This window comes from Dermacentor silvarum, chromosome 1 (assembly GCF_013339745.2).
Source record: "Dermacentor silvarum isolate Dsil-2018 chromosome 1, BIME_Dsil_1.4, whole genome shotgun sequence".
Lineage (NCBI taxonomy): Eukaryota > Metazoa > Arthropoda > Arachnida > Ixodida > Ixodidae > Dermacentor > Dermacentor silvarum.
In genome coordinates this window covers 376,408,272-376,423,420 of record NC_051154.1, presented here as the reverse complement: position 1 = coordinate 376,423,420, position 15,149 = coordinate 376,408,272, and the positions used below count along the sequence as shown (strand labels likewise).

Genomic DNA, 15,149 nt, shown 5'->3' with positions numbered 1-15,149 from the left:
GCATTGAGTATAAAACCAGTAAAATACACAACTGCGTCATCAATATTAAAATCGTTGATAAAATCTTCTGTTAAGTAGGTGGAATCTTTAAAACCTTTCAAGTTAACTGATGTTATTTTCCAACGGGGGCGTGGTTTGGACTGTCATGTTCCTCCATCAAGGTCAACATCACAGGGAAGTGGTCGCTGCTAAATGGATTCTTAACGACATTCCATTCTATATAAGGAAGGAGGGTAGCAGAGCCAATCGCTAAATCTAAACAAGAAAATAAATTATGGTGGATGTTATAATAGGTGGGCTCTTTTTTGCTAAGGCGGGACACTGCATCAAAATAAAACTTGCTTATTTCTCATCTGAACTTGGTGAAACTTACTAAACTTGTTCAGTTTCTTTTACAGATTCTGAAAATGCAATTAGATTTCTTCTAACTTGTATAGTTAGTCAGATAATTAAAAATCAATTGTCATTGTGTGTGAAAGCAATAAAAATTAATCATTAAAATTTGCTATAGACATGTTTTTAGACCTTGTAAAGCACAACGGACACAACAATGCAAGCAGATTTTAGTTTGTGAAATTAGGTCCAATATTAAAGCCTATTGAATATGAGTGGCCCATAAGAGGCAATTACCCAGTCAGAAATTGCACCATATAATATATTTGTAAAAAAAATTAAACAACCGGCTTGCATCTAGTGTGCTCCATTCATTCAGCTATGCACTGCAAAAAAAATTATTACCATATCTGCAACTGGAGCTGAGATATCGCATTTATGGTTGCACTGAGAGGCCAAAATTTGCATTTTGAGAAAAGTGAGAAAAACAAACAAAAGCTTTATTTAGACAAGAACATTGAGAAAAATGAACACCATTTGCTCTCGCAAACCAATAATATGCTCCCGAGGCATAATCACTTTGGTCACTGCCACCTTTATGGCGCTTCTTCAGTGTTTGTTGCACATTGTCTGCAGATGCACGTTTGCATGCAGATGAACCCGATCGCCGCTCATCCTTTTCTTTGATGCGTTTAGTGCTTCACTGGCCAGGATTCATGTTTAGCTCATGTAGGATTCCAGCTGAATTCAACCTTCCTTTTCCACCTAATGGTTTGGAGTTGCACCCCTTATGCTTTGTCAGCAGATTGCGGAGGGCTGTCCCCATGCGCTTCTGCACATGGTTGACACATTCCTCTTTCTGAATATCTATATACCCATAAACTTCAGCCTCCTTTAGGGCGAGGAATGTCCTGCTGTTGCCATCTGCAGTGATGCTACTGCGGACTTATGATTTGGAGCAATTTTTGGAGCATCAGAAATTTCATTTTGGAGCACTTTGGAGCAGGCAATTTGGCATTTTGGAGCAGCTGATTTTTCACATCCTGAAGTATTTCAAAAAGGCGAGTTGCAATTTATATTCAATTACCTGAATAATTCTTATGTTCTCATGAGAAGCTTCGTAAACATTTCCATCTATTGCATATCTCGTGGAGAAAAAAATGCACTTGTGTGCATGCGACACACACAGACACAAATTGATATCATTTCGTATATTGCTAGTTTTCCCAGATGTCATCGGTAATATCCAGAAACAGAAATGATGGACACATTGGCGGCACGCAGTTATTATAACCACGTCATGCTGCGCTTCAAACAAGCTACTAGCTGCGTTTCCGGAGTAGATAACGTCCGCCGATGAATCGCCAATTAACCTTGAAGCCGCGAGCCTCGGCAGAAACCGCACTTTGCCGTCGAGCCGCCTTGCAAGGCAGACGCCGCGTCGGCGCCGTGCGTGGCACTGCTAAAGTCACTGGAACCTGGAACATTGAAAGTACCGCAACCGCCGGAGCAAGCGCAGGCAACACTGTGTGGAAAAGACGAGCAGCTCTTCCTCGGGTTTTCTAGCAAGTAGGTTTCTAGGCTTGTTACAGTGAAGAACAGCACAATGGCTGCCGCAGTGGGCCCTGTGAAATCCAAAAACTAAACAGCATTTCGTTTAGCTAGATACGATGTAAATTACAGGTACAGTAGCCGACGGATTTTTCGGACTCCAAAAATTCGGACTTGTTGGATATTCCGGACTTCATAGATGTACCGGCAGGATTCCCATAGCACTAATGCATTTTCGCGAGCGATATTTTGGACAAATCTCGGAGCCAGTGTTCGATTTTCCGGACTAAATCGCTCGCTCCGAGCCACGCTACTCGATCTTGGAGGCCGCCATGTTGGATTTTCCGCTGGCTTGGCTTCCAGTGCCCTCCTGTATAGCCTTCAAGATCAGTACACGCACGCTATCCGCTCGTCTCTGAGGCCATGCCCGCTCTTCCTTGGCCGACAAAACGTTCTAAAAAGCTGCACTTGCTTTTTTTTTTCGGTCTGTACACTGTGTGCGGGTGAAAGCTTGCGAGGGTCAGCGAGCAACCGCAATTTATTCTCACGCACGCGAGAGAGGAAGGCGGCTGGAGGCGCGCGCAGACTTCGTTCGCTCACGGGGCACGGGGAGAAGGCGGCGGAGACGGTGGGGAGTTGCATTCTGCTTTTGCAGCTGCGGACGGAGCTGCCGCACAGGCACCGTATCTTGAAAGTGATCTGCTATGTGGCCGAAGTGTGCGCCCGCGATCTGCGATGGGTACAAAGGGCGTGCGACGAGTGCCACTAGCTTCGTATGCGCAGTTTTTTTTTCTTCTTTTTTCGACGTTAGCAGAAGCGAGACAATAGACAGCGCGAAGGTCAATATGCCCGCGGTCATCGAGCGAGATGTGTTCATGTGTAACCTGTGCGCACGTGACACCGTGCTTATTTAGTTAGTAAGCGCATATTTACAACTTTATACGGCCGATAAAACTAACATCCTTACTTCGTATCGCTGTCTCTTAATTTGCTATCGCAATCGATGCTCCGCCTTTTGGCGAATGTGCGACATTTTTCTTAAGCCGCTCTAAGCCTCATAATTTTTTTTCTCTGGGGGGGGGGGAGGGGGGCGAGTTTTTCGGACTGTTCGCTTTTTCGGACTGCTCGATTTTTCAGTCCCCGCGAAGTCCGGAAAATCGGTCAGCTACTGCACTCGGAAAGTGAAGCATTCAACTGTGCGCCACCCGTTCTAAATGCAAAGCGATCCCGATGCTCGTGCGTCACACAAGATTTTTTTTTCGGATGACTAGGTATCATGCGCTGCCACGAAATCGTTTATACGCGTGGATATTATCGCTTTCTAACGTGGCTACTGATTTAACCCCGTACGAAATGTTTCATACAGATCTAATTCTACGAAAATAAACGGTCCCTGACTGCACTACAAGAAAAGGGATGCTAAAACAGAATTAACCAGGTCATGTTCGTGTTGTTTTAAACAACACACGAGAAAATCTATATTTTAATTTTTAACATTGACAGGTCGATCGATCTTCTCACTACACTTTGTTATTTTTGACACAGCCGCCCGTATTCCGTCGCTCTTCGAGCCACATTTTGCTCGGTTCTGCATATTTCTGAGCATCTCCTCGCTTTGTTTACACAAGGCAAACCGCAGTCTTCAAAGCAAATGCACGAAGAAGCTTTTCCATCACTATATGGCATTTAGGGAGTGCGATGAAATACCGCAAGGAGCTTCTCAGCTTTGCGATATCAACAAGTTCACCAAGTGGGAGTGAACTTGTCGCTCTTTATCCGGAGCAGCCAGATATAGCACGGCGCTTGCTCTTGCTCTTTCCGCTTAACTGGTATCGCGAAAAGCGCTTTCCCGGACTCCCGGCCGTTGCTGCACCCGGGCATTTCCTTTCGTTTTCTTTTAAGTCTACGAAAGTTACATATACACCAAATTATACAAAATGCAAAATCTGACCTCGTTGATGACTCGTACGCGCGGCGTGTGCAAGCGATGTCTGTCTGCTTATCTCCTCCAGCGTAGCTTAGATCCGCCATCTATAGTGGAAAGTGATCACCTGATGGAAACTGACCAATCGGCGGCGCGGCGGCTAATTAGAGAAAAGGGCTGCGGTACTTTCCAGGTTCCAGTGACCTTAATTGGGACGTACGCGCTAGAGCTTTCTCGTCTCCTGTTTGCAGCTAAGGTTGCAACTAAGGCTCGCCCTATCGTCACGTTGAACGTTTTAATTTCCCGGTGGTGCAATTGGCGATAGACGTCGTCAAATCCGAGACTGTTTGGCGCAGTTAGGCGCAATTTTCGTCGATTGTATCAGGATGGCGCAGTAAATCCCAATTGGCGCACTTTGGCGCAGTTGGCGCAGGAGTGGAATCGCTGCATCTGACAAAACTGTCATATATCTGAGGTGGTGCTTCTCCCAAAACCTTCGAACAGAATAAGGCCAGCTTCAATCTCCATTTCGCCAGACTTCTTGTCCATATTTTTTTGGCATACGTGACTGGCCTTCCATTCTTCATAGTGGGGGTCATGAGCTTTCGGTCCGCATTTGCAACCAGCACAAAAGTTGCTGAGTACAACGTATTCCAAGACGAGCCCTGAAAAAAGTTCAATAACCGCGCCGACTCCAATGTGGGACGAATGCCCGCGGGTCATCCAAGATCCGTCGTAGGACATGGCAATGTTCCCAGGATTGTCTAGGCTGAGCTCGCTGTACAAATTCCGTACAGATTCTGCGCTCACCTTTTCTTGTTTCTTGGCTGCACGAGTCGCGGCGGGCGTCAACTTCAGCTTCTGGTAGGCTTGCCACGTTTTCGTGTGCAGTCCGCGGTGAAAAATATTAATGATGGCGAAAATATCGTTGAGGGCCATTTGTCTGTTGCCAGTGACTTGCATGGCACGCGCTGCGAGAATGTTTATCGCAAACAGGTTCACTTTTGCGTCGCCGTTCACGCGCGGCGAGCTCCACATTGTAGCTTTGTCACCGCAGTTGGAGCAAACAAGTAACAGCTTCACGGCAAGGCCATATTCGCACTTGTCTTGGCAAATATTTGCGTTTCCGCCACATATCTTGTGCTGTAGATATTGAAGAAGCATGTTCACCAGTTCCAAACACACCACGGTGAAACTAGTCTCGTCAAGCAGGCAGCCACCGGAATTGCTCGCGGCCAACAAGTCCGACTTGCGTTGCGTTGCTGCAGTTGATGCAAGCTCTTGAACTTTGGCATTGGCTCTCTTCTTACTTTCATTTATTTCTGAAGGCGTCCGGATAACTGTATCAACACGAACGCGGCCGACGTCAGGGAGGTCGGGGGCACTTGTTGACGGGGCCGTTAGGCCTAATCCTGTAGTGCACACCTTGGCGACTCCATTGCTCGATGCCTGCTGTCGCTCATCTTCGATTTTCAGTTCGTCCTCGGTGCATCTCGATCTTTCAGCAACTCTTCTGACGTTCTGGATCAGTGATTTCCTTCTTTTCATGCCGTACTTGTGTCGGCACACAAACTTTCTTGTTGACATCGCGGCAAGTAGTACTCGGGTCGGACGACAGGACAAAATGGCGCCCGGTGCTCGCGTACCGAAGCAAGACGCGGTGCAGACGATGCTCTCAGCCAATCACGTAGCCAGCTTTCGTCACGTGCCCTAAGCAACCAATAGCGAAGGGCATTTCATTTTTTCGCACCGTTTCTCTACCGGTACCGGTGACTGGAGAGAAGCACTGGTGCGCGAAAATTGAAAACGAAAAGCTGCTCTTTCAAATGAGACCACCATGGCGGCGAGTGGGGCTGTAGCGCGGAAGCTGTGCATCATTTAAATTGCACCGTTTTTGGTTCGGCATCTACACAAATTGAGGCACCTTTAATGCAAAAAATTAATATTGCGGTTGAAATAGATGCGTTTCAGATATGAAACTTTGCAAATTAGTAGAATAATAAACGTAGATTCCGAAAATAGCATTTTCCAAAAATCAATATTTTCGTGATTTTTCGGTGCTAAAGCCGTGTCCCCCCTTAAAGAGACATGCACCAGAGGTTACCAACATGTACTCTATAAGCCAACCCCTGGCGTCACACCAGGAGTCTCCCCAAAAGTGCTGCGAGCATTAAAATCACCGGCAATAATGTGTGGTTCTGGGAGCTGGTCAATTAGCACATAAAATTCCGTTTTGCCGAGTTTATAGTGTGGCAGTAAATAAATACAACCAACTTGTTGAAAAGTATCCCTCGCACGGACACTGCCTCTAGTGGTTGTCTAAAGAGAGATTTCTGGCATGCAACAGATTTATCTGCAATTATTGCTACACCTCCGGACGAGGCAACAGCATCATCACGGTCTCTACGGAAGATTGCATATTGTCTGAGCAACTGTTTGTGTGGGTTTTAGATGTGTTTCCTGAACACACAGCACTTTTGGCTTATATTTATGGAGGAGTTCTGTGATATCGAGATTACGGAGAAGTCTTCTCACATTCCATTGTAGGATTTGTGTGTTCATTTTGATATATTTTTATGCTGTGTGCTCAAGAATACAAAGTTAGTTCACGGGCTCTTTCCAGGCGCCGTGACACAAGATTTTTCTTTTTTGGAGCGGTCGATGGAATCGCGTGGCTCTTTAGGCGCTGGCTGCGCCCTCATGCTTGGTGTTGTGTCCATGTCCTCTTGTGAGACGGTGGACACGCACTCTTGCAGGCGCTGGGTTTGCTTTGAAAGCCTCGCCTTAAAAGACGAGACCTTGGTGCCCACCAGCCCGAAGGTTGATGGGCCCCGTTTAGATGGTGGTGCAGCACTGGCTGCACCTGCCGAGGGGGCAAATGGCGTCACCACCGGCTCACTACGTGTGTGCCAGACAGCCGCCGGGGGCCGTTGTGGTGCTGCCCCCTGATGCGCCACTTCGGCAAAGCTGGTTTTTGGCAGGTACAATACCCACCTGCGTGCCTCCTTGAAAGTCATGTTTTCCTTTACTTTAATAGTAACCATTTCCTTTTCTTTTTTCCAGGACGGGCACGACCGCGAGTATGCGGCGTGCTCCCCATCACAGTTAACACAACGTAAAGAGCTTTCACAAATTTGGAGCAGGTTACCGGGAAAAAAAACTCTGTTTTGGAGCACTAAATCCCAAATTTGGAGCAGTTTCACGAAGTACCCTTACCCATAAAACGCCATAAAATTTACCCTGCATAATAAACGCACCCCCCAAATTTGCATTGGATTTCTGGGGGAAAAAAAGGTGCGTTCATTACGCAAGCATATACGGTAATTCATATTAGCAGCGTAAGTGAGGGCAGGGGCACGATCGGAGATCGTTGTTCACAACGCGCGTTCAGTTTCGCTGTTCACGGTTGACCTAAGCCAACCCTGGGGTTCCGCAGACCCTGCTCGGGGTTCTGCGAGCCACTGACAAATTTTTCGTGGTCCCGCGCTCGCCAATTAAGTGGCTAAAATGCCAAATAAAAGGTGTGCTCGATCCACAGAACTTCCATTACCCATGCCCGAGTGTCAAAAAGCACATCACAGCGCGTAACGGCAGTGCGTGAACTGTGCAATAAGTCCGCAAGCAGCTTGTAGCCACCCAACCTTCGAAAACTGGCAGCGCGCCTAAGCTTTTGCACTTGAATCTCGGAGGCCATAACTTACCAACATGCGCATTTCTCCCGTTTGTAGATAGGGTAGGTGCCGAGAGCTTGTGCACTGACGTATACGTTGGGAAAATAAAAAAATAAATGCACGCAGCATCACAAATGCGCACCGCGAAAGAGCAAACACGGCGCTAGCGTCCAAAAACGAAGCGGCGCAGTCCGCATGGCTAGGGTTCTCAGCGGCAATCGTACGCGATACGTGACTGACAGCTACGCCGGAATGCTTTGTGCTTACTTGTGCCCTCAAAGCCCTTATCGTTGCGTTAATCGCCGTGTGTAAAACCGCCTTGGCGGCTAGCCGCGTGCTTCCACAAGTACGTAGTAGCCATCTGTGATCGCGTCGATAGCCACCACAGTTTAGTCCGCAGTGGTTGCGGCAAACAGTAGTTTCAATTTGACTCGGTGCGCACGTCGGCTGTCGCCACCCATGATCGCGTCGATAGCGACTGCGGATTCCTCCATACTTGTTGCAGCAAATGGTAGTTTCGTTTTGACTTGGTGAGTCGTTGGCCACCTGCCTTCTGAACCGCAAGGTCGCCGTTCATGATCGCGTCGATAACGGCCGCAGTTTCGTCAGCAGCGGTTGCGGCGAGCAGTAGTTGCACTTTGACTGAGTGCAAAATTGTCAAAGAGCACCGGCTACATCGCGATGAACGGACGATTTGTTGGCGACCAGCTCCCTAGCGAAAAAATAACCGGATGTGCGCGCGGTAGTGAAAAGCGTGTCTGCAAATGAGACGCGTGCCGCAGCCATGCCGCAAAGGATGTTGCAAGGCCTTCGCCGCTGCTAGCCCTTAATCAGTCATGAGATGACAAGAATTTTAGCTTCCTCACTGCTTTTATGCAAAATAGAAACAATATTTACTAATGCATTCAGTAAATAAAAGCATGAAGAAGTAGTAAGCATTCATTAATTGTTTTCTTGATACTCTGGATAATTCGACATTAGTTTAATTAGGGCGACATTTTAATTTCGGATAATTCGAGGGGGGGGGGCATTCCTTGGTGCTTCATGGAGCTTAGCAGGGTTCCCCGGAACGAACATGCTTGAGAACCCCTGCCGTGGAGTATTCGTACGTGCTCCGCTTATGACCGCGTGCACAGATACGGCGAGGATCTAGTTGAGTCAACTGGCAATGGCAAACTGCTTTTGTTACTGCAAGCAATGCGCACTCCGTGTCTCCGCGAGATTTTACTGCATATACAACACGCCGCACTGCAACCAGCAGCGAAAATATTCTTTGGCGCCCACCACCAAACATGCCAACGTCTCGTCTGGGCGTTCTGCATCCTCCTTGAGCCTGTTCATGCGGGACTGCTCATTGACCGTCTTGTGAAGACCGTTAACGCTATCTTCCATCTCTTCAGTGCACTTACGCCGCTGCTCCGCCACCTTGTTCACAGCCCCTCTATAAATTGGCAACAAAGACCAAGAACCAATCACAAAATGCCGTCATCACTATCAGTTAATGTTTGGTAGGAACACATTGCTGGCAAATCTTGTCCATCTCGGGAATGGGCACTCTTATGGTAGACTGAGGAGTCAAACAAGCTCACGCAGGTACAGCTACTTTTGCTCAGTGAGGTGGTGTGGCTCTATCAACTTAAGAAATGCAAGAAACAAGGTTGACGTTAAACTTGATACTGTATTTACCCAAATCTAACCCACACAAATTTTCCGAGAAATTAGGTCAGAATGTCCTCTGCGCATTGCAATAGGATAGGAAACCAAAACCGCGTTTGTGGCGCTGGCAACAGCCTACTGTCAGAACCGTCAGAGGTAGAGTCATCACAAGATGGCGACAGAGCACAATTTCGTGAACACTGCCGTGGGTTCAGTTTGGGCTCAACTATGACCTATAGCAGCCTTCTTGGGCAATCAGCAAAATTGCGCACGACTATGCAGCAGATGCATCGGAGCATATGGCTGCCAGCATTTCTAGGACTGCGCCAAGCTCGATATCTGCGCACAGCTGCCAGGAACGCTGCCAGCCGCATACTTCAACAAGTCCAGTGCAGTCACGTAAAGTAAAATCTAGCAAAAGTGATAGTAGTATCTGTAAAAGTGATTGCTCGAGAATAATACTAACCCTGTGTGCTTGGTATCTGTGGCCAATAAAGCACAAATGGCAAAGACAACGGCCACTTTCTTTATGAAAGCTAAAAAAAATCACTTCTGTGAAGGTGTATCTTGCACGTCTCGTTCTTTCCGATTTCAAATGTGTGGGCAGGCTATATTTTTGTTTCATAAATCGGGAGCACGTTATGCTCGGGTGCACTTTTATTTTTTTATGTACCTGTGGCAAATGGGTGCACATTAGATTCAAGGGTGCATTATAATTGGGTAAATATGGTAATCGAGTTACAATTCACTCTTGACATCAGCCTCCTGATTTCTGTTGTACAAAACCACCTCTTGTCAGTCAGACATTGGAATATATAAAGGAACTAAAACAGGCAATATGTCTCACAGGAGTCAATCTATTGTAGTCGAAGTGTTGTAGCCCAAGCGAGAGGTGCATGAGGATGGCTAGAAAAAAAAAACTTGTGGTGGCACACAGTCGACATATGGGGTGGAGGTTTTATGAGCAAGCGTTGCAGGTATTTGCACAGGAGTCATGCAAACATTAGTGCGAGTGAGTAAGTCAAATAAAAGGAGGCACTGTTAGATATTGCATGGCCACGGCACATTTCTTCGTACGCACTAGAGCAGGATATCTGGTGCAGGATATATTGAGAGGCTTTTGGTAGGCAGGCCTTATAATTACCAATGAGACATCTTTTACAGTGAAGCTGTCTATGGCTATGATCTGCAAAAAAAAAATGTATCCGAGATGTTGACACAAACAATTCATCATGTAGGCCGATCCTGGTGATAGTGCAGAAAGGGTCCAAGCTGAATGGCACATACCCCTGTGGGCTCGGGGACCTGTAACGCACCCTTGAACTACCCTTGTTAATGAATGGACACACGAGATTGACGTGCAACTACAGCGTCGAGTCCCGGGCGGGTGGAGTCAACATCTATGCAAAGACCGACTGCATGAGTACCACCACGTACGATATGCCAGTCGTAAATGATGCCACCATCTCGGATTGTGCAGACATACTGTAACGTTGTCATCAGCAGACCCGATGGAAGGTGCATCGCATCGTTCATGTTGGAACGTTTCGGTTTAAAGTGTTGCAGTGAAGTGGATGTGCCAACAATAGCACGCAACAGATCGTGCATTGCTCTCGCATTTAGCAAGAATGTGTCTAGAATCGATGTGCAACCAATTGCAGTTTATCATAGCGACCATAAGGCAATGATCAATATGGTGATCAAGTGAATAAAAAAAAAGACAAAAGTAAACAACAAAGTTAAGTGGCAAGTCTTTTCAACCATTTAACATAACCACCAAATTGAAAAAAAAATAGATACAATTAAACAAAACCAACACATTCGCAGGTCTTTATCTTCACATAGTGGAAGGGCTCTGAATTTTTTTTTCTATGAAGTTAATACTATATTATGGGGTAAATATTGTGGATTCCTACATGTCCTGTTCAGCCTTCAGCGAAATAATGTCCCTTTTATAGAAAAACGTTAGGCAACAAAAAATTGTTTTAATGGTTTCAAATCCCATAATGACACTTTATGCTTTATGCATTTATGCATGCTTGTGCAACCACAATGCTGAATATATTTGCTTTAGAGCTGAAAGAATAACACAGAGGATATAAATTCCACAGGCATAAACTGCTGATGCAAATGTGACGTGCAGCATCTAACCTTTTAGTGCTTTGCTGGCTTGATAGGCTGGCAGTGAGGTCATCCCTTTCTTTCTTGACAGCAGCTATCTCACGCTCAAGATCACTTTTGGCTGCCTGCGTAAAACAACGAAAGGGACAAAAAATGCTGTGAAATGAATGCAACTGATGAAGTAAGGCGACACTTGCCAGCTCTTGCTTCAGTACACAATGGTGGCCACCACCTTTGCAGGTTATTTGCAATTCTCTATGGTAATTCAAAAGCTTGAAAGCACGAATACAAAATGAAAAACTAGTGTATTGTGTTTACATGAATATAATGGGATATTAAATATATAACAGAGAGAGTTTTGATGGCTCTGGAAGTAAAATACAGTTAAACATCGATATAACAAACTTAAATATACCAAAATTCTCAATACAGTAGAACCCCGCTGTTACATTTTTCACAGGGCCGTAAAAAAAAACGTAAGAGCCGGGAAACAGGAAAAATTGAGAAATGGGAGTAGTGTTGAACTGCACACAATATTATTTAAATTCTTACGTGTGACAAAAAGTAATTTCGCCTGACAGCCGAAGTATCGATTGCGATGAGCTATACAAAGTAAGAATAGTAGTTTTATCGTCCGTATAAACTTGTAAACATTCGCTTATTAACTAATTAACAAACATGGTGTCAGCACCCACAGGCAAACTTGAACACATCACACTCGATGAGCGCAGACACGCGCAGTTAAGCGCCGCTGCAGAAGCGAGCGAAGTGACCTTCGTGCTGTTCTCTATCCCTCTGATGCAAACTGAGCGCCGAGAACACGCAGCACGCACAAAGCTACGAGCCGCCGACGCACCTACACTGCGTACTCTGCCCCCACGCAGATCGCTTTCAAGATACGGCCCACGTGACCGCACGCCACCGCGCATTATGATTCCACAGCACAACCCTGCCCGCTATCCCCCCCCCCTCGCTGCCTCACCGGTGCCTCGAGCGCAACGGAAGGAGGCGCGCTTCCTCCCTACTTTTCTTTTTTCGTGCGCGAGATGCGGTCATCCGCTCCCCTCACACGCTTTCACACGCACATACAGCATACGTTGCGAAAGCAAGCATACGGCGCGCGGCGTTATCGCCCATGGACTTTATACGGAACATTTATGAGCCAAAACCAATTTTAGGGCCGCAACGCGTCATAGACACCATCTTTAGATAGCAAATGCGGATCTCAAAGGCCATACTTTTGCTGGCAGAAACCGAAAATACGTAATAAGTGTCGCCCGCAGCACTTTGGGCGGCCAATGCCATCGTCAAGCAACCAAGTCAAGCGACATGAAAAGTCAAAATGGCCGCTCGGGCCGGCACGGTGTGGCAGTTCGCAACGTATGATGCGGGAACGGTCCCACAGTTGCGGCGTAACAGCGGGGTTACCAATGCATTGGGTTCTAAGGGAGCTGTGCCGGGACCAGCCGAAAATGACGTAACAGCCGGGAAAACGCAGCACCCGGGAACGTAACAGCGGGGTTCTACTTTATAACGAAGTATTCAACTTTTTATACCATCCTGTGCATAGAACGCCATATATTTTTAACCACAATACAGTTAAGCCTCGACATAATGCAGTCAGTTAAATGACAACCTTGCTTTGTTGTATCGAAATTTCATTATATTGAAATTCGATATTTGAAAACAGAAGGGGCCGCAAAACTTTCCAAACTATCGGCAAGTCAGTAAAAGCAAATTTGAATGAGAAAAAAATATGTTGTTGAATTTGAGAATTGGCGACGAAAGATACGGTTTCATGTCACGTCCGTGATATCTTCAGATCAGTATCTACAGATCATATCAGTTCACGAATTCAAATGTACCGGAGAACTGGGAAAATGCCATTATATTAATCCATAAGGAGGGAGATGTTAAAAAAATTGAATTAAAGGCCCAATAGCTTGCTTTCAGTATTTTATAAAATACTCACCAAGATAATTTTCAACAGAATTTTCAATCAGGTAATTGAGAAATCTTCAGAGTACAACCAACCTAGATATCAGCAGTCATAGAGGGATCACGTAATCAAGGAGTACAGAAGGCAAACATGAATATATTGGCAAATATCTACAAAGACTGCATAGCTACCTTGGTTCCTCCACAAGAAAAATAGAAACTTACCGACCAAGAAAAGGGTCAGCAAAGGATAAAATCTCTCCAATGCGATTCACTGCATGCTTCGAAAAACTAATCAAGCAATTAGACTGGGAACGCTTATGAGTAAGCATCAACGGCAAATATCTCAGCAACCTTTGGTTTGCAGACGACCTTGTCCTGTTCAGCAACACTGGGGATGAATTACAACAAATGATAGAGGACCTTAACCGAGAAAGTGTAAAAGTGGGGTTGAAGGTGATTATGCAGAAGACTAGGATAATGTTCAACCACCTGGCAAGAGAAGAAAAATTCAGGATCATCAGCCAGCCCCTAGAGTCTGTAAAGGAGTACATTTATCTAGGTCAATTACTCACAGGAGAATCTGATCATGATCATGAGTCGTTGAAAAGAAAAGTTTACAATCATTGCATTCTACCAGTGCTAACATATGGGGCAGAAAGCTGGAGGTTAACATGAAGCTCGAGAACAAGTTAAGGACCTCAGAAAGTGCAATGGAACGAAAAATGTTAGGCATAATGTTAAGAAACGGGAAGAGAGTGGTGTGGATCAGAGAGCAAATGCGTATAAGAGATAACCATTAAGAGAAGAAACGAGCTGGGCAGGCCACGTGTAGGGTGGATAACCGGTGGAATATTAGTTACAGATTGAGTGCCAAGAGAATGTAAGCACAGTCAAGGACGGCAGAAAACTATGTGGGATGATGAAATTAAAAAATCTGCAGGTGGAAATTGCAATTAGCTAGCACAAGACAGGGTTAATTGGAGATCGCAGGGAGAGGCCTTCGTCCTGCAGTGGACACAAAATATAGGCTGATGATGATTATGATGAAAGCACAGAAGCAGTCATGCAATACGCCTGTGTTGTATAGGTGCTACTGAAACGCAATTAAACCTGCAACAGTCTAGGAGGAGAACGTCAGCCTTCGAGCCACTGTGGCGGGTAGTAGTAACACTGGAACTGGTGTTCACGATCCTTCATCAAACAGAAACCTATCGACAAGAAATTTGGAATGGTTTTGCATTATATAGACAGAGATTGATAGAATGCTTACAGTATGAAGTGTAAAAAATTAAAGAAAAAAAATCCCATTTATGCTCTTACAGCTCACTACTAATCAAATTAAGGTGATTAATGTAACACAACTGTACACTGGGTTATGAGGGATGCCGTAGTGGAGTGCTCTGGATTGATTACGGCCACCGGGGTTTTCAGCATGTACCTAAATTGAAGCAGACGTGCGTTTTTGCATTTAGTATTCCCTCTTTGAAATGCAGCCGCTGCAAATGGTAATCGACTTCGCAACCTTATGCCCAGCAGCAGAACACCATAGAGTTAGTACACCAACTCTAGAGAAAAAGCTGCGCAGTGGCAACCGCCAAGGTGCTGTCATGTTGGTACCTCCAATTATTGTAACACAAAAAATATTCAAAATATGATGCCAAAACAAGCATTTACATGCAGCGCATATTTATGGACAATGTGTAAAGTTCATTCCGTGCATTTTTCAGAAAGATCTGATGGCTACTTATTGAATATTGGTGTAAATTTGTGGTGTGTGAAAGGATGCGTTTACAGGCACCTGAACTTAGATGGCACCACCATACTCGTGTTGATTCCGCATCTCGTCTAAATCGCATTTTGTCATCTGTGCATGCGCAGAGTAGCAACATGACGGCTTCCTTGTTGTTACTAATTTCAATGCATGGGTGCTTGGCAAGCTTTTCCTTTAGAGT

At 45.6% G+C, this 15,149-nt stretch overlaps 2 protein-coding genes across 6 annotated transcripts in view; one reads left to right on the top strand and one right to left on the bottom strand.

Moving 5' to 3' along the window:
• The window catches only part of LOC119437474 (uncharacterized), a 292,442-nt gene that overhangs the window by 182,852 nt on the left and 94,441 nt on the right, over nucleotides 1–15,149 (bottom strand). For all 3 annotated transcript variants that reach the window (XR_007465102.1, XR_007465103.1, XM_049660599.1), the window contains one exon: nucleotides 11,287–11,381. Coding sequence is in view for 1 of the 3 variants with exons in the window: in XM_049660599.1 (XP_049516556.1) it covers nucleotides 11,287–11,381 (95 nt within the window). In the remaining 2 variants the exon portion in view is untranslated. The remainder of the gene's footprint in view (nucleotides 1–11,286; nucleotides 11,382–15,149) is intronic.
• The window catches only part of LOC119437475 (anaphase-promoting complex subunit 7-like), a 121,827-nt gene that overhangs the window by 79,658 nt on the left and 27,020 nt on the right, over nucleotides 1–15,149 (top strand). The gene's annotated exons all lie outside the window — the stretch shown is intronic.